General features: G+C 38.3%; 1 protein-coding gene across 1 annotated transcript; it reads right to left on the reverse strand.

Annotated features, from left to right (window-relative positions):
• Positions 1-22771: 22771 nt before the first annotated feature.
• On the reverse strand, positions 22772-25772 carry LOC124167611. The gene is made up of 2 exons (XM_046545592.1): positions 24542-25772; positions 22772-22938 (listed from the first exon to the last, which is right to left on the reverse strand). Exons 1-2 carry the CDS (start codon positions 25770-25772, stop codon positions 22772-22774), a joined length of 1398 nt encoding a protein of 465 aa, XP_046401548.1.
• Between the last annotated feature and the right edge of the window lie 745 nt (positions 25773-26517).

Here is a 26517-nt window from a genome sequence, read left to right on the forward strand (position 1 = left end):
TCAGGAAAAAAGAGACAAATCTCCTCATTGATAGACTGCGAATCATAAAAAATAAATTTATCATCAGCAAGAAGTTCATAACTGCAATCTTCCTTTCGGCGACTGAATTCTGCTTAGCTTAGTCACTGTAAATGCCAGACTCCGACGACCTATGGAGAAGAATATGCTAAGTTTATTAAATAATATTTGAACGCAGATTACTTAAGAAATTCGTTCCGCCTCGAGTTCTTTTCTATGCAGAATGTTACTCTCAGGGAAAAGTGGTGAAAATAGACGAGTCAGAGAGAAACAGAAGTGCGTTGACCGAAGGATGGGAAATGCTTGACTGTGGCGTTATCCTGCGGGGAAGGGGTTCCAAGAGTGGGAATATGTGGGGGGCACCACTATGGTGAGGCACCAAGTGGTGCTCTTCTGTGGACGGACGCGCGAAGTGCTGTGCCCGAGGTGTACATACACAAGGGTGGTAGGAAGCTGCGCTCAACAGTGAATGAAACGAGGGGATTCCACGCATAGCATGTTGTGTGTGTCCTTGAATTGTGTGCGCAAGTGCGGGCGAACTTGACTTTTCTCTTGTGTTGCCTCAGCGAGAAGAGACCGAACACTTACCTATGTTTTTTTTTAGTGCGAATCTCGGAAAAATTCACACTCCATCCCTTGTGTACACTTCTGTCCCCATCGTTTTAGCAAAAGCACTTGTTTATTCCAAGCTGTTCATTTCAGATACGTCCGCGAAATATTTTCCGCGTATAAAAATCAATGGTTAGCGAGCTAACATCGAGAAATGGTTACATGCTTGATTAAAAAATAAACTCAGTTATATTCCACTTAGTATTTCTTTAAAAAAATTCTACCGGTTTTGACCTTTAAAGGTCATTATCACCCCGTCAAATAAATAAATAATAATGGATATTTACCTCTTGATAATGACCTGAAAAGGTCGAGACCGGTAGAGTTAAAAAAAAAATAAATTCTGCGTTGAAAATACCTACGTTTATTTTTCGCCTGAAACAATGAAAAGAACTAATCTCCTGCTGCTCTCAGTCATTACACTACCTCATTTGTTAAGGTACTGATATACCTAAAAATTTTTGTTCAACCATAAATAATTTTAGTGACAAAAATATACTGACATCCGCGCGGAGAGTTTTAACATGGAATTTATTTGTTCGAAAAATTCTAGATTTTAATTAAATGTATCTAGATAAGGCAACATGCCTTTATGCTAAATTTACCTTGATGGATCGGGTGGATACGATTGGCAGTAATTAACCTGGATGGTGTAGTAGTGTGCTCCGTAGCCCGGCAAGCTTAAGGTCACAGCACGATTCCTTCTTCCGTTGATGTTCTTCGAGCATGAGGCTATCTGCTGGTTTTGTTTTATTTGGAAAGCCAGCTACCATATGTTTCCCTCCCTGATTAACCACCACGGGAATTAATTTAGTATAATGAAACTCGGTTAAATTGCCATGAAAATAAGGAAAATCCAACAGCATATTGCTCTAGAAATTGGCCTGAATATGCTTACTGAAAGATATGGGAATAATACTGATCAATATGCCTATACGATGGAAATGATCTTCATAGTTAAATATAAATCTGGAAGCTTATGTTAATATCTAAAATTAGTTTCGTGTAACAGACGGTTTCGTGAAGTATGCTAATTAAATGATATGAAATTATTTAGCTAACTGCTTAAAGTAACCCGATGTGTCGTTTTTTACATTATTTCTATAGTAGAAACGAAAATATTACGTTCAGGGATTTTATTTCTAATATTGCAAAACAAATTAAATCCAGAAAAATATTTATGCTACTTAAAAGTAGACCTGTTGGTTACTTGGCTTTTATGAATACTTTTATTTTCCCAAGCGGTCGAAATTTTAAAATAATAAGTACCTATGAATATTGTAAGCGATCATGTCCCTTACGTGACAATTGCTCTTAGGTCACCTCAAACTGGCGGGGAAAGTATTCACTTAAAAATATAAGAAATTATTTATCCACTTTATTTGTGTCCTTGTTCCGTTTTATATTGCTGATTAATGTTGTCTATGTAGGCAAGATTATTTTCTCAATAACACACCAGAAAAGTATTTGTTTTGGAACGCGCAGTAGGAAACCTACATCCTTAAGTACATCGAATCAAAATGCTTGGCTAAGGGAAAGGCTTTCATATACGTACCGCAGGAGACCTGTAATATTGCTTGGTTGGCAATGATTTGCCACTCCCGCTTCGCATCGGCAATATTTGAACAGCCACGGCCTGTTTTCGTCGCGGCTTTCGCCGGGGACTCGCGGAAAACCAAACAGTTGAGCAGCGGCAAGCAAGCAAAAACGACTGTTTTCGCCGCTTCGAAAAGGGAGAACAAAAAAAAATCCCGCACTGCCTTAATTAGCGATAATGTCACGCCCCTGCGGAAAAAGACCGGAGAGCTGCTGTTTTGTTTTCCTCCGTTTCGGGTAAAAAAAATGAAAATATTTCGTGGCCATCTCTTGAATGAGTAGGTAGGAATAAACAAGTACTGTTGGCAAAGGAGGGGAGGGGATGGAAAGAGTACACAATCAGGCAAAAGAAGGGTGTGGGACCGAGAGGAATGAGGAGATGAATGATTTTTTTTGCGCGATCTGCGATTTTAAAAATCATGCATCTCATCAGTTTTTATGTAGGATGATAGCGTTTCTATTTTGAACCAATATAGGGGTTGGAGTTGAAAACAATTAGAGCATGGGAGTTTTTGAGTGACGAATCACCAAAGTATGTTTTCGGATGTTGCCAAATCTTCACGGACAGCAAATTTGACACTTGCCTCGGATCATACAAATTATCCTACATCCGAATTCATTCATTGCATTCGGATGTTGTCATTGAATGGACCCATCTAGGCCTGGATATAGTGAGGTACAGTTTCGAAATCAGATTTTTTTCATATCGATAATTGGCAATTATGTTACCTTATTCCTAGACAATATTTATTTTCGTTAAGGGCCCGAGAAGATTATCACGATATACGTACCACACGAAAAAAATCGCATCCCAATGAAATTTTACAATATATCGGATAATATTGGATTATAATTTGTGGCATTTAATCGTGGGGCGACTTTTATGGGCAGATACATGACGAAATATTTGTGATAAATTTATTGAGCGTATTGTTTTCATGCTTATATTGAGCGGTTAACACGACTACTTATTACTTCGATCGCGAGTAACCGATGCGGCGCGTTGTCAGCCATTCGCGACCGACATCGGTGGAAAATGGCTGACACCGGGGTCGACAAGCGATTTCGATTTACAACAATCGAAAAACGACTATAATCATAAGCGGCGAAAAATAATGTGCCATTCGTCGAATTGATTCAACTCATCAATCGATTACTGAAAAGATCTCGATTGGTCGCTCACGACATCGATCTCGATCATTATCGTGAGCGACCAACATGCGCAGTCGCTGCACGTGATAACTCCTCGGTGTCCTGAAAACGAATATTGCGGTCTCAATTTCAAAATCCAAAGATGAAAGTAATATCACCAATTACCGCCCATTAATATTACAATATGTGATAAAAAAGTCAATGAATTTTAACCCTCTCTAACCCAGAGCTGCATCTGGGAGAAGCAAGATATCAATAAATGTATTATAAAAGAGTAAAAAACTTTTACTCAAACTTAATTATCGTGGCAGTTACATATTTCTCAGCCATTTAATTTTACAGGACAAAAGAACACGTGGTTTAAATATTTCATGAATGTATAAAGAAAAATGTTTGAAAATTTAGAAATTTTTGATGTTATGTAGAAGCAACATTGGGTTAAGTGGAAGATAAGCTGGAGCCATTATTAAAAAAAGTCACGCTGGAAAATTAACCTTGAATGGTAAGTGGCTTGGATTTAGCACTCTTCAGGTAAGGAAAGGAAGCAATCGATAGGAAACGTGTCTCTAAAGAAAAGTGATGGTGAAGAATGAAGACGGGGAAGTTGGCTAAGTCCTCTCCGAGGTGACAATGACGAAGTCCAGAACGGAGAAGGAGGGTGGACTATAGCAGAGAGGGAAGATATCGAAACCCCTTTTCACCGCTTTCCCATTCCAGTCTCGTCCATCTTTCTCGCTTTGTGCGAGTCCGCTTCCTTTAATTACTGCAGTACCACTCTCCCTCTTCGCCCCGCATTGTCATTCAGATCGCATTTTGCGCCTCGACTTTTTCTTCTTCTTCGGGGCTAGTTTGTTCCCCCATTCCCTTCTCGTCTTTCGTTCTCACTGTCCACTCCTCTCCCACTGCCCTTCCCTCCCTCACTCCTACCTCCCTTGGATCAATCCCATACCTAAACTCAGACCACAATGCTGAATCCAATCCTCTTTCCCAACTCCTGTATATCTCTCTTTTTTCTCACTCAGTATGTAGCGACTTACGTTTTGTGTCGAAATCTACTTTTCCGTGAATAGGGTAGTTTCCTTCATCAAAGAAAACGAAATGCATTGATTGCGATTCCTTACCCACCATTAGTGTATTCATAATATACAAATTATTTCGTTTTAGAAATAGCGGTTTAGACGAATGGCAATGGTCAATTTTAACCTCATTTGAAAAAGGCCAGATTGGCGCCCATGCGATGCCACTCCACGTGACGTCTCAGTGACCTAGTTTCTATACGAGTAGATAGGAGTTTTACATCGTCTGAGATTACCAATGCATGCATGACGCACAGAGCTCAGGGAAACATCTCTTAATAATCACCTATTAAATTTGCCTAAGTTCGGAAAGTTGCCTTCGTTTGATTGGGTAATAATAATCCTTATTTAAGCTAAGCGCCACCTGCTAGCAGGGTACTCTGCTACCTGCTAGCAGCCTGCGTCGTATCAGCACTCAAGCCTCGCCTCAAGGTCACCTCACAGGGTGGCAGCGGGAACCAGAATGACGTCACACGTTCTTTTCCAATCATTCCTACTTAGCCGTCGCGTTTTCGCGCGCTTGAAAATTTTCACTTTTCGTTTAATCACGAAAAATAGATATCGTCATTTAAAAATCTGAAAGCGTGAAATATGTACTCCAGGAGTAATAGTCTTTCGATTTCGGCAATAAAAAAACATTAGGAAACCACCCAATTGGTCTGTAGAAATAGGTGATGGTAGTGACTTTTTGTAACCGTTCTGTAGGATTTCGCGTAGTGGTGATAATTGTAGAAAACGAATCTCGTGACTTCAAATGCTATCTAGCCTGTGGGAGATCGCGGTGTATATAAAGCATCCGACAGTAGGGCAAACTCACGGCCAATCGGAGCGCTTGGCTCAAAGCTTCTGTAGTTTGAAAATTGTGCGTTTTAGACAAAAAAATCATCAATATTGCAGAAAGGTTTCTCTGGTTTTCCACCGCGTTATTAGCTCCATGTCTCCCGACGTTTTGAAGAGCGACTTCATCTTCATCCTCAGGTCCAGAGTTCTCGACTCGCAACTCGATGAAGAGCAAGTCGCCCTTCGACACGTCACGCAGTTGGCTAGAATCGAAAATAGCTTTCCAAAACCTTAAAAACGATTTTTTGAACTAGGAAGTTTAAACTTCGCATGCATATTCTTAAACAAATTGTGCATAACTTGCCAAATTATTTATTTCCTGTGCCTTTAAGGTAACAATATATTTGAGGTCAAAGTTGAACAAATCTTGCGAAAAATGACAACCCTCGATATTTTCTGAAAATTGCCAAATTTATCCTCGTGCAGTGGTTTCATGAATAGTTTTATTGACAAAAATGTTATACTATCTTTACTAACACTACTTTTTCTTCCACTTGGAGGGTTTTCAAAGATTTTGTTTCATCTTTAACCATAGACATATAACAAAACGCGTCGCCACGTTTCGAAAATCAACTCGTCGGGAGAAATGGAGATAATTACGCGGTAGGAAACTTTTCTGCACTTCATACGCCGCGAGAATCTAAGATTTAACATAATTAGTAATCTTACTTTACATGAGCATCAGTTATCCATGGCTAAAAAATTTTAACACACTTTTTCTCCAACCTCTACAAGGCAGATGGAGCGTGAAGGTAGCGTGTGCCGTATGCACGCAGTATTCTTTGACCGTATCCAGAAGGGCGGAAATGTCGCCCTCTGTCGCAAACTTGCCCAAATCCTCCACAACCCGTATCCCAGGAGGGGAGCTACAGGAAGGGTGAAAGAGGACCCCCAAACCCTATTACCCTGAAAGAGGACGCTGCCGTCCGACTCCGGCCGGGCGGTAAATTCTTTTAAATCGGAGAGGGATAAATGAAATAATTTCTGCGAAATAGAGAGGGAATGTGAAAAATAAAAAAAAATAAGCTGCGAGCACCCCATTTCGACCCTTAATCATCCCAACCCATGAACCAACCGATTCGGAGAGTACAGAGGGGATGATTAATTTAAAAAAAAGGAGAGGAGAAGCAGGCCAACAGATTCCCAGGGCGTAACGGCATTATCGAAGCAGATTACGAGGCTCAGTACGCACGAGAAATGTTTCAGTGGGACGAGCCACCCATCGAAACGGTTTTCGGTCGCTTAATTTTTGCCGGGAAATGATCGTCGAAAAATATTGGAAAAAATAAAACAAAAAATAATCTCGAAAATGTGGGGATGTCTTCGTTGGATCTGAAGGGGAAAGGAAATTGCATGGAGAATTGTGAAGGTACAGAAGGTATCGATAAATAATTTATAGGTATATATCGCCAGATATATAAGGCCAGCATCATTACCAGCAGAGTTGAGTGGTCCCTGCTAACGAAATGCTCTTTTAGGGCTCAAGGTCAGCCTTCGTAAGGTTAAGGAAGCTCTTAAAAATAAATAGGCAATGATTAAAATGGGGGTCTGTTCACGTCACATAGTTCAAGTGCTGGCTTACTCCTTCAAATTTCAATTTTTATCAACATATATGTATTTCCATGGTGAAACAAAACCCAGAACTATTCCACAAACTTTTTATTATTGGCTGTCAAATAGTTTCGACGTTTAAACCGTCATTATCAAGACTAACTTATCAAGAGTTAGTCTTGATAATGACAGTATAAACGTCGAAACTAGTTGACAGCTAATAATAAAAAGTTTGTGGAATAGTACTGGGCTTTGTTTCACCATGAAAATTTCATCAATCCACCAAGTAACGCCTAAATCAGTTGATTTTATATGTATTTATTTGTATGATAGTCCGAGCAATTACCTGTGTAGATATAGAATGAATGGGGCTTGAACACAAAAATAACAGTAAAGACAAATTGTTAATTCGTACTTTTCGTAATTTTCAGCAATGTGACCTAGGGGACTGCATAGAAGAGGTCCAATTCCATCCCACAGTAGGCTAATTTCTGCTGCCACTTCCGTTGCATTTTAAACGGCTTTCATAAACGTCCGCGGCGTGGTGATGAGTGCAATGCGACCCACTATTTTCCTTTTTTTTGCATGTATAATTGTTTGTAATTGGGAGGAATAGCATTGATGAGTTTTGTATTTTATACACCATATCACCCTGAATATGAATTTCGGTTAACACCCCTATTTATACCTTATTTTTCCGTGAAACTCGGATCAATTTGTCCGTCAGCGACGCGAGTGGCGATTTTTGTAAACCCATTTAAAAGCGTGGTTGTTGACAACACATATAGAAGACGTCTTAATGATCCACTTTAGTAACATTCGTGAATGTGACTCAGTGTATTATGAAATTCGCTTAATTTTCCTTCCTCCTGAAAAAACTTATTACATAAACTCAAAAAGCCGTAATAAAGATTAAACTGGTTGATTATAACTCAATGGGATTAGTTTCCTTTACCCAAACTAAGCGGCTCCCTCCCCGGTATGAGTCGTAAAGGAAATGAACGGTGAACACGATATGAAAATTCTTGGTGAAAAAACTCAGTTGCTCTGTGGACGGGACCATCACCGTTAAAGGTGAGGTATTGCACATTAAAAAAACTTATTACAAACATGCTTATCGTTTAAGCCTCGGTAAGATAGAAGATAAATATATGAATAAGATTAGGCGTCTATGAATATGGTGGAAAGACGGTATATAGTCCGCTTAGAGCATTTAAGGAACACATATCTTCAAATACGAATTAGGTAAACACTATCGATGCGTTTCACAGCAAAACGGGTTCCTGTACCGATAAACCAGCGAAAAGTCAAAGGTATTTTTCGGAGCTTGCAAATTTGTTGCCAATAAGAGCCTTTTCTAGCATCCGGTTGCCTAAATAACCAGAATTTATCCTATTTGTTAAAACTATGGTAATGTGGCAGATTAAATTCCCTTGTATAGCGATCAAGATGCACCCCTCACAATATTTCATCAGTCATCATCTCAAAAGCGGTTTAACCAAAGGATGTTTTTTTCCAGGAGGCTATCAGTCCATCGGACCGTTCAGGATACAGGCACCCAGTGGAAAGTTTTCCGGCCGCTTGATTTTTTCTGAGGAAAATGATCGCCGCAAAAAATTGGAATGCGAGAGAGAGGAAACAGGGGTTAGCGGGGATAATTTAGTTGGGTTTGAAGGGAAAGGGATGCTGTTTGGCAGAATGAAACTGCAAATGCGAAAGTATAAAAATACATCGACCATACCCTCTACCACGACACCCCCCTACTCCCTACTGGACCTAAAGATATTAGGAATACAATATCAGAATACCTATGGTGGATATACTTTGATATTTTTTCCTTATTGATATTTTTTTAAATGCGATAGGTAATTGAGGATTACGATAATTAATACCTGGGTGACATAACCGTCGTCATTTCTGATAAAAAATTTAGTAAATTTATTTTAATGTATATAAAGCAAATATATTCATGTATTTAAACGAATATAGCAACTTTATACATTGCTGATTCGGTAGTGAGAGATAAAACTGCCGGTATACTTATAGTTATCCGAGAAAAATCGTATCGCACGAAATCAAGAATCAAAATAAATACTGCTCTCGATTAAAATATCACGATAATAATTTCAATAAAATATTGTGATGTATAATCATATACAAATCGCCGTCGGAAATAATATCAAGTTATATTATGCGATCAACATCTCTTATCATGCTATTAAATCCGTTATAACGTACACGTTAGTAAATAATATATTGTGATATTTAATACGAAGGAGCTTTTTTTGGTAACATATGAACATGTTTAATCGTGCTATTTTTTATCAGGCCGGATACGATGACGGTTAATAGCGTAGTTTTGCGGGAAGGGGAAGAAGATTGACGGGTTAGTTTATTCGGAGTGCTATGGGGGTAAGGTATCCGTGAGTGGATGCTTCGAATAAGGTCAGTGGGGAAATTGGAAGTATGGCGAAGGCTCGGGAAGGATTTTAAAGACGGTCTTCACGCGGAGGTGGCAAAGTATCACTCAGATATTAATTATTCTATAGCCAATTATGACCTGCTAAAAAATATTGATCTTTATTTTTAATCTGATATTTAATTCCCAATATCGCCAGCAGGTAGCAGGAAGGTCGTGGTAGCTGGTATGTATATGGATTAGCGTGGCGGTGAAATGGTTGGTTGTTCGTCCATTGCCGCTCCGATGAGAGTGACTTAGTCGAATCGATTGTTCGATGAGGAAAATTGGAGCGATTGTCTGGCAAACGATTTTGGAAGTGAGAGCCGAAGGGGGAAGAGAGAAATATGAGGACAGAGATCACTTATGGGGGTGGAAATCGCCATCATTCTGGATCCCACCAACATCCTGGGGGTGGTATATATTTTGCCCTTCTGATCGGGATGAGGAAAAATTTAGATCTCATATTTTTTACGCATTCATTCGTTAGATTGAAAATAAAATCCAGTTGTCAATGTTTTGCACCCGATGCGACAGTATGCGAAGAAGTCGCTTGTGCTCGTTGGGAGGGGACGTTCTTCCCCCAGTTGTGGAGATAATAATTCACAAAATAGCGAAATTTCACGATTCGGCCAAAATCAAAAGTGCTCCAAATATAAAAATTGGTTTCTCGTCGAATCACGTAGACTAAATTCGAAAAATGGCATTCTTGAAACGTTTGATATTTTTAATCGCAAAATCAGATAGATAACCAATTCTGTTTTGTTGAAGGAAACAAAACTGACTTACTTTCAATAATTTCGTCTTAATTATTTTATTGTTACTTGCGGTTAATCATCGTTCTTTGGAATAGGTGAATTCTGTTTTGGTTTTGAAGCGTTCGATGCATGAGAGGCAGTTAGCAGCACTAAAATAGAATACTAGAAAAAATAGCACTATAATAAAAATAATTTTTCCTAGAGATTCAAACAATTTTAGAGTAATTTATTTTATGACTTTTTGTAACGTCTCGTCTCGTTCACCCCTGACATTAGTAAGAGTCAGTAGTTGAAGAGGGTTCTATAGTATACAGATTTAATACTGCATATATGACTTTTTTATGAAAAAAATGAGGCAATTTCCTTTATAAGTTTTCCCTCAAATAGGACATTATATAGGAAATTGTTTCCAACTTAAGGTCACGAGGGTCACTGTGAAGAGATGTGCGGCCATTTTCAAACCACCTCCACCTCTCCTTTACCTATGCTCTGCTCCTTATCCTCGTATCTTTGCCACAACAGTATTGTGTAATTAACCAACCATTATCTATACTTATCTTAAAATAAAAATGAACTAATTCCCCTTGGCTTCTAGGGTCCTCAATTTCTACAGCCAATTTTAACTCACCAACCCAGGTGTCATGGGAATAATAATATAAATAATTTTCTCATACTAGGGTAGGCTGACTGTAGTTAATGCAGAAATTTACGAGAAAAACTGTGATTATGATTTTCAATAACGACCACCTGTTATCGTCTAAAATTTGGTCATATTTTTATGACTGAAGTTTATTTCTTGATGAGGGAAAATACAAGTAGCGTGCGATTTTGCAGACTGTACTCGGTTTTAGCACTAAAACAACACATTTTTGGAATATTTTTCATCGTTTCATGCTAGAAGGACACTCATTTGTTTGGATTAAATTTTCATTTGACATAATTACTGCCTAAAGTCCATTATAAAGAGGAAGTCACACCATAACCAAGACATACGAAAAAGTATTGATTTTAACTATAAACGTTCACTCGCATATGGACTCTTTCAAGGCTAGTACCATTTTTTAATGAAAGTTGAATACAATTTTCAAGTTCATTTTACCGAGCCATGCGCTCGATTCAATTTTTTTTAAATTAAAGCTTCTGATTAAAAGCCCTACACCCTTTTTGTAACTCTTACCAAAAATGTCTCCATATTCTTCCTTTTATACTTTTCCTTATACAATTTCAATCCTTTGTTTACGATGCCTTTTTTTCTCTCCTTCTTTCCCTTGGTAGGCAGATTTACTCTAACGGCGAAAGTTCACATCACAAAGATATTGGTTGTGAAAATAGATTACTAGGTTTTGAATCAGTTTTTATAATACAATAATTGAGTTGAGTTAGAAATGGTAGAAATAGGCAAAGCAAATTGTTACTTAATCAATTTTGGAAAATCATACAAAATTAGTTAATAATTCACGATTTGACATAAATTAGTGTATTGGCTGTACATGAACTAAACATTTGGAGCCAAGGCAGTATAGTATTAACGAAACGAGAAGTAAATTGTGTTTGAAAACCTGGATAGTTCTATGGGCATGGTACTGATGGCATTCACACCTTATACCATGAGAAAACCCGGTGAGCTACCCAATTCGGAATTATTAACAAATTTACTGTGCAAGGGTTATAATAAAAGAATAGTTCCGGTTGGCAAGGGCATATGCTTTGCCCTACATGTAGTCCAGATCTCATACATTGCAATGTTTTCTTGTAGGGAGACATCAAAAGCGTTGTTCATAGACAAAATAATTCGCAACATAAACCACTTTGAACAGGATTAATGAAGCAATGACAACAATTAACGAAAGAAATTTTAACTAATACTCGGAGAGTTTGGAGTAGTTTAGTATCGTTCGGAAATTTGTGGAGCGACTAAAGGCGCACTGATTGAAATTTATTAATTATGCGTAAAAAAAAACTGTTTGAGACGACAAATTCGAAAAAAAAAAAATATATTCCGCAAGTAATTCCCTAATCATTTCAAACATAACATTATTTTATGATAACACTTTATTTTGGCTTGTAACTATTCTACCTGTTTGAGTTCATTTGATTACGACTAAATTTAAGGGAAGTAAAGAAAAAGTGCCCATTTTTAAATTTATGTCTTTGATTTGACAACGAAAAATCAAATATTAAGACCGCCATCGCTTGAATTCACGACGCAAGACACATTATCGCTAAGCGAATCATTCAGCATGAGACGATTTAGAACTTCACCTTTGACCTGCTGTTTTCGGTACGCTTCTCATGCAAGTAGTCAGTCTTTTATATTCGGTACCACCAGGAAGGCACGTGCAAAAAGGGCACGCCACCTGCAGCCGGAAATTCATCGTTCGAAGCGAACGTATCCCGCTGAAAGGACAAACTGGGAAATGTTCAGCGGCTTGTTCGCGGAAAAGACGTCGACAAATAGCCAACGCCGTATTCCCCCGGCGACATAATGAGGACGATACAAAACAGAAGCAAAGACTAGGGCTCTCTCAGCATCGCCGTCGCTAGGATACGAGAACACTCGCGCCGTAGCCGAACGGGAAGGAATTTAGTCGACTCAATGCCTTGATGCCTCCGAACGTCAGGAAACTAAACGCGCGCTGCCAAAACGAAAACAAAATATAATGAAAAAAGGGGGAAAAATGTAAAGCTGCTATCCTCGCGCGGTGCATGCCTCGCTCTGCAGCTTCGTACCAGGAATATCTCCTCTCTCCATCGTTATAATTTCACGCATGAGTAAAGTTATACCTACGTCTCGCAAGTTCAGAAATCGTCGGACTAAAAACGGGATATAATTCTGAAAAGGTCGCGCTGAATCTTGGCGGTGATAATAAGCGGATGATAAAAACTATCGTCGCGTGAAATCGGGTAATGATATGCAAGCCGTATATATGCTACTTTCGCAGGAACTACATGATCCCTATGGCCCTATCGCGGGTTTAGTTGACGGACAACTCCCTTCGCTACTTTCACGCATACCAGACATACCAGGACAACTCAAACCCTCTCTACCTTTCTCCTTTCGCGAAGTGCTGCTCGATTGAAACGTTCGTTATCGTTTGTAAAATTTTCAAGAAATATAGAGTACAACCATGCCAATATTTTCTTGCATATAAAATTTTAAAAATTCACCTCCGATTTTTCTCAAAGGGAAATTTAATATACCTACTTGAGATAAATTTAGAAATTGGCAAAGATAATTTTTCCTAGAGTCTTCAGCTTGAGTTAAAAACAAAAAAAATATGGAACGATATCCACCAAAACCTATCAATTGATTAGTCTGTTTGCTAGATGCATTTATTTTTAAAAAGCTTTTACTATCACCTTGAAATTGCCCACACGTATAGAATAGAGCCTATTGAACGTCCAATTGTCTTTCACATATGAACATATTCCCTCAGTATTTTTAAGAGGTAAAATTTTTATGTATGAGATTAAAGTAAATAACGAAAAGAGCTTATTCAATGTGCCCAGAATTAAAAAAAAATAATCCCTGGAATGGCGTATTAAGAAAAAATATTGAGAACTTTGATCCATTCAAAAAACTGATTATGTTAAACAACATAAATGCTAAATAAAACGGTGGCTCCTCACCTTCTAACACCTTCAGTGATTAAAAAATATATGTAGCGAATTAACTACAACTTTGTAAGTGTTCCTCGATCTTAAATTACTAGAAACTCAATTTTAGATTCTAAGTGAAATCGATTTTTCCTTAATTACACGGGTATTTCCAGTCAGAAAATATAACGCACAATATTTTAAGTTTGTGTCAGAACTGTATGAGAATAATCATCACGCCATAGTCCACTGAAAGAGGTAGAGCATTATATGACAATTTGAGGATAATTTCAACTGATAGAGTAAACATTAGCCCATTTTAACATTAAAACATTTCAAACATTGAACATTAACTGATTTACTAATTCATCTGCCTCGTATTGACTCAAATGCTTCATAATTAGTCATCGTCTTGCTACGAACTAATAAATTATCATTTACTCCGGAGAATGCTTCACGTCAATATAACACTTCCTGATACTTATGACAAGTTAGAAGCTAAAATCTTGTTTTATATAGCAGACTGCCGATAATGGGCATCCTCATCTTCAGAGGCAATAGAGACAGGAGAGTAAATTTGAAGGTAAGGACCTCACGAAAACATTTGTGATGAAAGGACGGAAAGAGAAGTTGATTGGGAAGCCGAGTTTGATCTGCTGTTCATACGAATAATTAATTCGCCACGATTGGCGTACATTTTAAACAGAGGGATCTTGACTGTGAATCAATTCACTCGTTCGCTCAAATTTTCCTGCCCGTAGGGCTGGTTAAGATCACTTGTCTCGGCTAAAAAGGGCCTTGAGATGATTTCCAATATCTGGGGCGGGCAAAATTTGAATTCTACGAAACGGGAAACTTTCAGACACCAGTGTAGGTACTTTTAATTGCAAGCAGAGCCTTGAACTCAAAACGATTAGATAAAAAAAGTCGTATTCTCGGAAAGAAGTGAGGAAGTGGTTTGTTTCATAAGTCCATCAAATATGCATGGCATTACGATTTTTATCGAAGGAAAATGAAGAGATTTTTAAATCACATCGCCAGTGGAGTTCAAAAAGTTTTTCCTGTCTTTCTCTCCACGTTCTTCGTTGGTGAGTGACTAAAATAGTTGTCGTTCTTGAGTTACTTGATGCGCTCAGCGTCATAACATTAAAAATATCACGAAAAATCGGCCAAGCCATGCATTCGATCCGATTTAAATTTCATGCGTGGTAAAAGGTTTAAATTAAAAAAGTTCATCAAACCTTCATCAAGTCTTCGACGTGAGGTTGTGATAATGGCTTCAAAAAAGTGCATACTTAAAGTAGTAGTATAAGTAAGTTAAAAAACGGCGTCGGTTTATTTCTGAAAACTTCAGTATTCGTTGTCTCGGGCGTGAATTCCTTTAATCGTCTTAAAATAAAGAAAAGTAAAAAACCTTGCAGTTCCACATAAATTTTATAATGAACGACCAAGGTTTTGACGTGGCACGTAATATTGTCATCGATGCAAATATACGTCGAAGCATAGGTCATACAGTATTAAATACCTGTGGAATTACAAAGTATATTTAGAATTCAATATTATAACTTCAGGCTTAAATATGTTAATCTTTTTCACTGTGGAAAACAAAGGTTTATTCTTTTATTTTCCCGTATCGGTTTAATCCGTTTGCCAACAAAGGTACCTGAATAAATCCCACGCGGCTGAGCTTTTAGTCACTAAGTGGTTGCGGATGGTGGGTCAGCCTCTAGATATTGAGGTTAGCTACGTTATAAGCGAGTTTACTTGTTGACTAAGCAGTCGTGGGCAAAAAAAGCGGCATTCTGAAACAATTCATCAGATGCTACATATGGAGCATGTTTCTCTATGAAAGCGAGGCTTGGACGTTGGCAGCAGCAGAGAAGTCAGGAGTGGAAGCATTTGAAATGTGATGCTACTGAGGAATGATGAAGATAAAATGGATCGACTGCGTAAGTACTGAGGAAGTGCTAATAAGAGTGGGAGAAAAGAGAAGTCTTCTGAAAACCTTTAGCAGAAAACAGGACAAATTAGTTGGCCGCGTCATGCAACATATGATGAAAAAAATTGTAGAAGGACTTGTGGAAGGGAGGAAGGACAAGAGGGACGGCCCCGAATGAGTTCCATAGGACAGGTTATAAAGGATGTAAAAGTGAAGAAATGCCTCGCTATGAAAAAGCTAGCGGATAGGAGAGAGGAATGGAGAGGTGCGTAAAACAAATCTTAGGATTGTTGATTAATGACGATGATGATATAGATACAACATACGCGAATGTGGTACACTATGCGTTCATACTTTTTGGGCAGTCGATAAATGAATAGAAAAACCTTCATAATGAAACCATGTCCCCTCGAGATGCTCTATATTATCATTCACAAACACTGCTCTAAAAAGTCCATGGAGTCCCGAACACAATTAAATCGCTAACTGCAGAAAGGCATCATGTCCAAGTTGGTCGATTTTTTCTTTATTTTTTCTTTAAGTTGTTACTAGTTCTTAGTGCAAGACTTAAAGTTTCCCTCTGATAGGAAACATGTCAGCTCGGTATTACTAGCATGACATGTTTCCTTTTAGTAGAAAACGTTAAGTCTTGCACCTAGCAACAAGTTAAAGAACAAATATCATCCAACTTGGACATGAAACCTTTCTGCAGTTTGCAATTCAATTGGAAAGGGGAACGTATCGAGATAGAAAAACTGTCCTCGCACGAAAGGAAGTATTGCTCGGAGCCAGTAGTATAGGAAAGCCGGGAGTCAAGGCAGATGAGGGATTATTTTAAGCAGATGCGTCGGTCATTTTCTCCGAGCGCTGACGGAAAACGCTTTTGCATCGACGGAAATCGAATAAGGCAGCAACTCACGTATTTCTCCTCAGAGTAAATGTGAGGATAGAGAAGGACTGACGCAAATTGACGAGCAGAAAGATTGATTTATAAAGATTTGGCGCATTTAGAGTATTTACACCAAATGTGAAATTCGTAAAAAAGGAAACAATTACTTTGCTAGGGTGCGAACCAGGATCTGTAGATTTCCGATCAAGTAAGCTGCAGTTACATCACCAAGCAGTGAGTAAGCATGACCTCTACCTCCTATGCCAAAACGTCGAGTTGAAATGCAAATTCCGTTCGGTGTTATAGTAATCTACTCATATTATTGTAACAGCTCATTGCCAGAGAAATTTTATTTTCTATCTTCACTGGCGGAATGGGCTAGTTCTCCAAAAATTTATGTCATTGACCATCGCGATGAAGATTGTTAGGTAAATAAAAAAACACCTATTTTACCGTTTCCCAGTCCTACTAGAGCTGTTAGCGAGGGAAAATCGGCAGCTATATTTGGATAACTAACTGAGAAACTGAATGTTTTCAACCATGAAGGTGAAAATTTAAAAATTCACAACTTTCAGTAAAAATGGTCTCCATATTGCAGTTAATTCGGTGACGTCATGCAGCATAGTCTGTACCTACTCAAACGTATCCTTCCGCTCCTATAAGTACCTCACATTGGCCTCAAATGGTTTATTGTTGCTCGAGTGAAGCTTCCCCCTGTAAAAGGTTTTCCTTGAACTAGAAAATGAGCCAAAACTCTAATGACGTCACCAACTAATAAAATATGGGCGGCAACTTTCGCGGCTCCTTACTTCTAAGAGAATGGTAAGTGAACTTTAGCATTTTGAGGTGTTGGGCGTCTACAAAGAAAAAAACTTAACAATGAATACCTTAGCATTAGAGCCAAATGAATATTACCTATATACGAGTAAATGAGATTTTCCAACTACCACAAAATTTTATTCACTGGCGCTACACGTTTGGACGCTTTTACGTCATTTTCAAGCACAAAAAATTCGTGAAAACATCGAATACGTCAGCAAATATATTTTAATGGAAATCGCAAAACTTCTTTTTTTAATGCATCGGTTCCATCCAACCTTAAACGTTTCATTCAAAAATTAAAAACTTTTCATATGAGTTATGATGAAATGATTTTCTCACTGCGACTGATGCGGTTTATTATCATATGCAGTCTAAATAACCCTCATTTGAATTTAAATTCCGCTATGAATAGAGTTCTTTGAAACTCGATTTCCGTCTAACTACGGAATAATTGACTGTTTGCCATTATTTCCCTAAACGGGCATGATATCAAACGGCTTACCCAGAGATACACATTATACAGTGGAACGAAGGCGCATTTCCGCAGTGGCGGTAAACAATGTTTACCAGAACCAGCCAGATTACAAAACAACTTTCCTTGAGCGCATTTGTTCGTGTTGCGGGTGTAGTGTATTGTTTGCGATAGAAGAAACGTAAATTCTAAACAATTGATGAATTTTGATTTTTAAAAATATATTAAAATGATTCGTATGATTATTCAACTGTTTAAATACCATAACAGTCCAGTCAATGCGCCCTTGTCAAATTTATTCACGTTTATTGCATCAATATCGCATTTGCGATTTTCACGTATCATTAATTATAGGGTATTATCGAAATAAATTGATTACGTTTGTCATTGGATTGCATAAATGCAGAAACTTACAGGGGAGAGTGAGAAAGCAATTAGTACTCATCTTAAGTATTCCGCTTAATAATTTGAATGTCAATAAATAGGCCTATTATAAATGGGGAAAGGGATGGAAATCCAATCCCTGGAAACATCGCGGAAAATGATAGCGAAAAACTGTAACTTCTTACACCATCATTGGAGAGATCGCTTGAGCTGTCCCTCAAAAGGGACGGAAAAAAATTACTGTGCGATTCAGGATTAAATAAAAATGCAGCGCATACCGGCGACCTCTAGCTTTACATCGTGTTTCAGAGGGCTATACCAATATCGTGATGGCAGCGTAGCATGGCGCCTCGGCTTATAGGCCTGATCCCTGAGCGGAAGGTATTCCGTCCATTTTCCCGTACCTCTGAAGAGAAAGACCCACGAGATCTCCAAATTATACGTGGGAAAACAAAACAAAAGAACTCGAGTTAGCATTCCGGAAAGTCAAACGTGGCGAAATTGTTGGTAACAGTGTTGGCGGCTTGGTAAAAGGTGGGGAAAGAATGACTGAAGAAAAAATAATTAGATTTCGCAAACGAGGACGCAGCCAAACGTACACACAATTACAAGTACGATTCCAAGGCCGAAAAAAAACATTCGATTCAGCATGCATATATAGACGAGGAGAATCTAAAACTTTTTTTTTCTTTTCAAGGGTACCCATGAGAAATGGTTAGGCAACCGTTGTATAAATGTACCGTATTCACAAAGGATGCCGAATACAATCTCTAACGTCGTGATGTAATTCCAAATTAAACGCGTACCATAGCAGCATCATGGTTCGTGATGCGAGAACGCTTTTGATTGCCCCCGCTCGGATGTGCATCCATAAAGAAGAGAAGAACACGGGCCATAGCAACGATGGAGACCTCTCGCAACTGTAGCGTAACTTACTTCGCGCTAGTAGAGTTATGTACTCTGCTCCTTTCGTCGCTAACACCATAAATGTCATCTAATAATGTGTCATGTAATATCGCTTAGCTGTGCGCGTTATAGAGAATTTTCAAAGTACTAATTGCATATAGCATGTAATTCATTATCCAGAGTACTATCTTTTGATCAGAGTTTCACAAAAATTGTTAATTTCGAAGGTAATCCTGTGATTTCGTTGCAAGAAACATAAATTTCATCGAATGTTAAGGCGTGAAATACCGTCTAAATCAGGTCAAAACATAAAAAATTAGCTCAAAATTATGAAATAAATATTATACACAATTTATAAGTACCGAGGATATAAAAGACAACAACATTTGTAAATCGAATTTCTAAAAAAATATTACTATGTGGCAGATACACATGTTTTCAAATCGATACAAAAATGTCAGTGAAAATTTGGCTTCTAATAGCCGTAGAGACTTGAAGTCCTCATTTAAATTTTTGCAATAAGTGGGCAAGGTTGATATTTTCAAAATTGGAAAAGAAAGTACATTGATGACAGTCTCAATGCCTAAATATTTATAAATATAAACTCCAATAAGTGTACTTCCCAAATAATAAACACTCTCATGGCTGAGAAATGTATTTTATTTCTTAATTTGAAAGAAAAAAATGTAGAGTAAACTGCAGATCCATATAAAAGAATTGCGTCGATTTGTTATCCTATGCGAGTCAAAGCAAGTTAAATTAACTATTAACTCAATTCCTATCCACTAACGCAAAACATATATGAAGCATTTCTATACCTTTACCATAAATTCAAACACGTTCTCTCGTTATAATGCAATAAATGCTTTATGAATCCAGACCACCCCAATCCCTTACTTCACAGAGAATTTTCTGGAAGCTAAAAGGAGGTACACGGCTTGGTGGAGAACCTTGCATTCATATGCCATGAACTAGCTACCCATGTTCGTCCATACACTGCCGCTGCTCATGAGGCAAAGCCCAACTTCAAGCACTTTGAAATTAGGCTTTTTAGAATATTTAAGAGTACAATAACACTGAAAAGGGAGAAACGATAGGCTGAGGTGGGCAGCTGAAGGAACAAAAGGTACTGAGATGATAACAAGGGGAATTTGTTCCCATCTAGGTTCAGATGATTGCTTTTCCATAAAAGTAGTTCATACTTCCCTACGGGTATCAGTAGTTAGCGTATTCACAAAGGAAAAACTGACAAAAAATTCAATATTTTGAGTGCTATAAAATGCTAGTCTCCTCAGTGAATGATAAAAAGGTAAACATTGGATTTACCAAAAACATGTAGAGGTTATATTAAAATAAATTGATAACGTATGTCATAGGATTGCATTAATGCAGAAACTTATACCCGAGGGAGAGAATGCAAAGAGCACTCATCATAAGTATTCTATGTAGCAATTCGAATATTTGAATAGATCTTTTAGAAATAGATAGAAATCTATAGCAATATTTTTTAAACCAACTGAAAGACGTTATAAAATGTTCAAACCGACTGTAGCGCCAATATGTGATAATAATTACAGAGAGTTGCTTAGCTTAATAACCTCCAATCAGGTGTTCTAACTAACATGAAGTGTAGTTACCGTTGAAAGTGTTTTATCGTCTTATAAAAATTTCTTTCTTTTTAAGTTCGCTCAAAGTAATTTGAACAAAAACGTAGCCTTCTATTTCACACAAAAATACCCCCAAAATCTAGCAATCCCGAACACCACCCTGGTAACCAACGTATATAGGTCGCATGTTTCCAAAGTCAACGTAAAGCAAATAAACTAAAGAAATCACAGCATAAAAAAATTTTGCTGCTAAATGATAGACTTAATAAGAGGAATAAGATGATCACCTCTCCGCAACAATTCGCTGGCCGCGAAAAAAATCTCGCATTCAAACATCAATTGCAAAATATTTACCCAATTGCCTGTTTTTTTACTTGCCATGGCTTGAAATCAACGCGATAATATACATGCAAGATGCTCACGAAAAACCTTGCGCAACTACGAGGGTTGTACCAAAAGTAAGGTTCCCAATGAGCTACAATGTTGAGCGAAGGTAATAGGCTAAATCCAACAACATTGCCGTGCACAGTGGTTCCCCTACTCTCGAGTCGGCCAGTCCGCGATTCACTTTGTCGCTCATTATTAGCTTAGCAACCGTCAACAATGAAAGTGATGATCCCTGTTGGAAAATATGAATGCATAAATTTGGTGATGTATGAATTTCCTATGTATTTGTGATACTGGGTGTATCGATACCTTTGATCGATACTATCGATTGCTAATTGTCGGTGCGGTCTGGTTGGTAACCAGTAAATAAGTTGGTGTTCTTGAAGTTTAACTGTTTCTTTTCTCGCTTGTGTCACGTCGATGACTGTTTAAATATGGCCCCGTTCCCGCCAAGTGTGAGGATCGTATATAGGGTTGAATGTCCACATGACTACTCCAGTTTTCCCGATTTACAAGGATAGCGGAAATCCTTAATTTTTGAAATGTATAGGTATGCGAGACCTATCTCCGATAAATTCAAGACCCGCATTCCCATGAAAAATGTCAAGAAGAACTCATTCATTATATTTCAAATTATATAATTTTACTTTTAATATTATATAATTTGAAATATTAATTTTTCCGTTATAATACGGAAGTTTTGGTTTCAATTTTTACCTCAGTTTTAGGTGGCCGTACAGCTTCTTGAGCGTTTCTGTACATATTTACTCTGTCACAAAGTGTCTGACGGTTCACTGCATACTTACAGCCAGGCCCGTGCTGAGCCGCCGGGACACCGGGTCGCATCCCGGTGTGCCCTCCTATTCCGAAACTGAAAAATTTTCAGTAAGAACACCAACATTGAGCAGTTAATTTTATTTCTATGATGTCTCATTTAAAAACATAATAAACACCGTATAGAGTGAGCACAAGAGTAATTTAAATTAATATGATTGAATCAGGTAAGATAAAATTCAATCTCAAGATAGGATAAAATATAATAACTTTGTATTATTCCACACTTTATTTTAAATAGCACGACCCGAGTTTCAGCATCTAATGCTATCATCAGTCGCGCTGTTTAAAATAAAGTGTGGAATAAAAGAAAGTAATTTTATTTTATGCTATCTTGAGATTAAATTTTATCTTGCTAGATTCAATCATATTAAGTTAAATTATAATTTTGTTCGTTCCATACGGTATTTATTATGCATTTTAAATGAGACATCATAGAAATAAAATTAACTGCTCAATGTTGGTGTTTTTGCTGAAATTTTTGTGGTGTAGTACAGGTGATGACAGCATTGGATGCTGAAACCCGAGTCGTGCTATTTAAAATAAAGTTTGGAATAAAACAAAGTATTTTATTTTATTTTATTCTATGATGAAGCAATTCCACAAAATAACTCCTGAGACCGTGTCTTATATCAATCTCAAGAGGTTAAGGATTAAAATTTCAAAATATTAATTTTATTCCACACCCCCAGGTAGTCCTCCCGCTGTAGATAGTGCTGGAGCCCTCTAGCCATTGCCGTCCACCGCCGTAAGAAGGGCTCCAGCACGGGCCTGCTCACAGCTTTTAATGTGGTTTCATGCCACGAATATCTTCCGGATGGGTCGAAAGGGAATGAAATTCCGTGGGCGGTTTCCCCCATGACCTCAGTTTTCCTTTCAAAGAGCTCGCTGCTTCACTTTTCCCGAAAAGAAAAGGCGACCACGGGAAAGGCGACGGATTCTCCACCTACAGGTGGCACAGGGAACTAGGGGTGGTAGAGCCGTAAGAGGATGGTGTTGGGGGAACTTGGGGACCGAGATGAGAGGACCACTCATGGTGACACCTGATATGAGGAAGGAGAGACTAGTAGGAACAACACAAGAGGCTGTCTGCGAGGCATAAGAAAGAATGCAAGACAGCAGAAATTTGATCGTGGGTGGGAAGAAATTAATTCTACAAAATGTGGAGCCTATGCTAATGAGTGGGGGAATCTGGGGCATATTTAAACGGTTTTGGCCAAGGATGGCAATTGAAACTAAGCGAAACTCTAATCCAGTAAAATTTCAATAGTTTCGTTCCCGGGAGCGAAATGTAGAAACGAAATTCATTTAAAAATATTTATTAGGCTCTGTAACGAGTGTATCCATGCTTAATTTCTTTTCCCACGAACGCTTAATTCCTCAGTATTGCGCAGGGGATAGTAATTAAATTATATTCGTCATAAATGGGCAGTTACAAATATTAAAAGAAGTTACAATACCACGATATGGCGTGGACGGCGTCGTTGATGAATCTTTTGCAAATGCCTATGTTCACAAAGATCAATTAGTCCAAGAGGCGCAGTCTGACGCAATAGCCATAGGTTGACTCCTCTTCCAAATCATAAACTATCGCCGACACACGATACAGCCCATAAGAAGGCAAGAGGAGGGACACTAGAGTGGATTCCAGTGTCACACAATGGGAGAGAAAGGAACGTTGCCGTTGGGCTTAGTTCACGGCAGGAATGCATGTGACGGGGATGGATACATAGGCAGCGGGATATACGACGCCATAAGGGCTGAAAACAATTCCGTGAATCTCAAACAATAGGGGAGAGTGGGGCAAAACCGACCTGCTAAGCTATTTCATGAGAAATTTGGCTTTCTGCTACAAATATTTACACAAAATTAGCGTAATTGCAATATTTACTATTTAAAGAAATAAAATACTGATGCATTATTCTTTACTGATACAGGTTAAATTTATATGAATTTTTTTTCTAACACTGACAAAATGACGGTTTTGCCCCACTAGTGGGGCAAAACCGACACCCATATGTTTTACATTAAAAAAAGTTTATAATGCTATTTTTGGTAATTTATATTTAAAAAATACACTGTTTTTACAATGTACAGCAATATTTATTAATTAACAATAAGAAATTAACACTGTGTGAGTTTAGATTTACATTTTAGGAACAAAAGTCACATATGAAATTGTCATATTCTTCACAATTAGCGCACGCCTCGTGAGCCCATTCTTTACAGTTCAAACACTGAATCCACCCCTCCCTCTCTTTAGATCTTGAATATAATTCCTTGCAAAATATGCATGCCGCCTCGTCTTCTTCATATTCTTCCTCATCTTCGAAAGCATCGGTTTTCATTTTTTTCGACTTCTTTTTGTGTATTTGGGGGGCTGTGGCTTGGAAAGCAAGCTTTCTTTTAGGACCCTTTTTATTTTTATCATTCTTTGCCACTGTTCCTTTGTTTTTAGCTTTCATTCTTTCTTTTTTAATAATCTTTTTCTCCTCCTTTTTTTCTCGTCTTCCTCTAGTTCTAATTTATAAGGTGACGATGTAAGTATGGCTGTCTTTCCAGGTTTTCTTCCTCCTTTCTTTTTAACTCTTTCCTTTTCTTGTGGAGGTTTCATGAGTAGTTTGGGTGAAATTTGTTTCCACACACTTTTTTCCATTGGAAGGGATTGGAGATAACTTGACGCCGATGTTGCTGCATAACATGAGGGATGGTTCCAGGCTTCATTTTGTGCTCTAGAGGTTGATGGCCTGCACATCATATCATCAAAAGCAGGAAATGCTGGTGGCTGAGGATGATTAACACCAGATGAAGATGACTGAGGAAGGCTAACATCGGGTCTTCTATAATCCAAAGGCAGGAGAGATGTGGGATCAAATTGTTCAGAGGTCTGGGGCTGGACAGAACAAAGTGAAACTGAAGCTAACATCTGAGTTGGTGCAGTGTTCAATTCTTCTGTAGACGCTGATGACTGGGAGTTCGTAGGATCTGTTTCATCTGGTCTAGCAGTGGTTTCAGATGGAGCATACAGGTCATCAGGAAATATGTTCCTATCCAGTGGGTATATGCCAGTCTTCTCAAAGCCCTTTATGGCAGTTTGCATGAGGGCAGCCCTAGTAAAAGCCTTATTCACAAGCTTACTGATTTGGTAAATTGTGATACAGCGCCCAGGATGACTACACAACCACTGCCTAGCTTCCTGCTCATAGTAAGTGCTCAAAGGAGCCATAAATGAAACATCCAGGGGTTGCAGACGATGTGTTGTATGTGGTGGAAAACATAGTAAAACCACATTATGTTTCCGTGCCAGGTCAATAAGGTCCAAATTTTTTGCATGTGATTCATGCCCATCCAAAATGAGTAGAACTGGCTTTTCCTTTGAGGGATTTGAGAAATCGATGAATTTCTTGAACCAGACGAGGAAAGTTTCATTATTTATCCACCCAGATTCATGGTAACAGGCAAAGGATCCTGGAGGAGCGTCATCCATCAACAATGGATTTTCTCGCTTTCTGGGGAACACAAACATTGGTGGCATAAAGTTCCCGGATGCACTCATGCATGTTTCCACAGTAACGAGGATACCCCGTTCTGCAGATGATAAACTCCCAACTTGTTTTCTCCCCCGGAGAGCTAACACCTTTGAATGTTTATTTGGGACAGTGAGTATCCCGGTTTCGTCCACATTATAAATATCATTTGGCTGAATTTTATATTCAGTGTAAATTGACTCCAAGAGATCAAAAAATTTTCCAACAGCACACTTGTTAAATCCTTTAGCTCGAGCCAATGATGTGTACTCGGGTGATCTTAATGTTATTTTAGGGTGCCTCTTAACAAAATTATAAAACCAGTCCTTACCTGCCATTTTTTCAACCATGTTGAAGGTATGATTGATAGAATTTCTTTCTGCTAAATCAAATGCCAGCCGCCGAAGATCGGTAATTGTTAATCCAAATAATCTTGCCTCCATAAACAGTACGTATTCAACGATCTCCTTTTCTTGGGCTTCCGTAAACACAGTGTCATATCGCCCTAGACGTTTTTCAGAGGCTAGCGCAGGTGTTAGCTGATTTTTTCGAGCTTTTTTTACCCGATCAATTAATGTTGATCTGGGAACAGCAAAAGATTTTGATGCTGCAGTATATCCCATCCGTCCCTCAAGAACTGCATTTACAGCCTCCCCCATCCCTTCATGAGACCAACTCTGCCGATCTGTCTTCCTGACATAGTTCCTCACCATGTCTAAAACAAAATTTCAGGTGTATTAGTTTCAGGATCATAGCAAAATGAGGAATTAACATCCAGTAGGCTAATTATAGAAATGTTGTTAAAAGACTATGATTTCAGCCCAATCGATTCAAGTTTGGCTGAGACGATGGAATCTCAATATTATGCACAATTATACACGAGTACAGCTAGTACTTAATAAAATGGGTTCTATTATCTTAATAGATATAGTGAAGCACAGCTGATAAGTTGAAATATCATGGGGCAAAACCGACCCCGGTCGGTTCTGCCCCACTTTCTGTTGACGGTTTTGCCCCTAGGTACACAGTAAAACAAATATGGCAATTTGAGGTTATCCAAAATCATTAGCTAAGCTACTCGTACGTTAAAATATA

This window comes from Ischnura elegans, chromosome 11 (genome assembly GCF_921293095.1).
Source record: "Ischnura elegans chromosome 11, ioIscEleg1.1, whole genome shotgun sequence".
Taxonomy (NCBI): domain Eukaryota; kingdom Metazoa; phylum Arthropoda; class Insecta; order Odonata; family Coenagrionidae; genus Ischnura; species Ischnura elegans.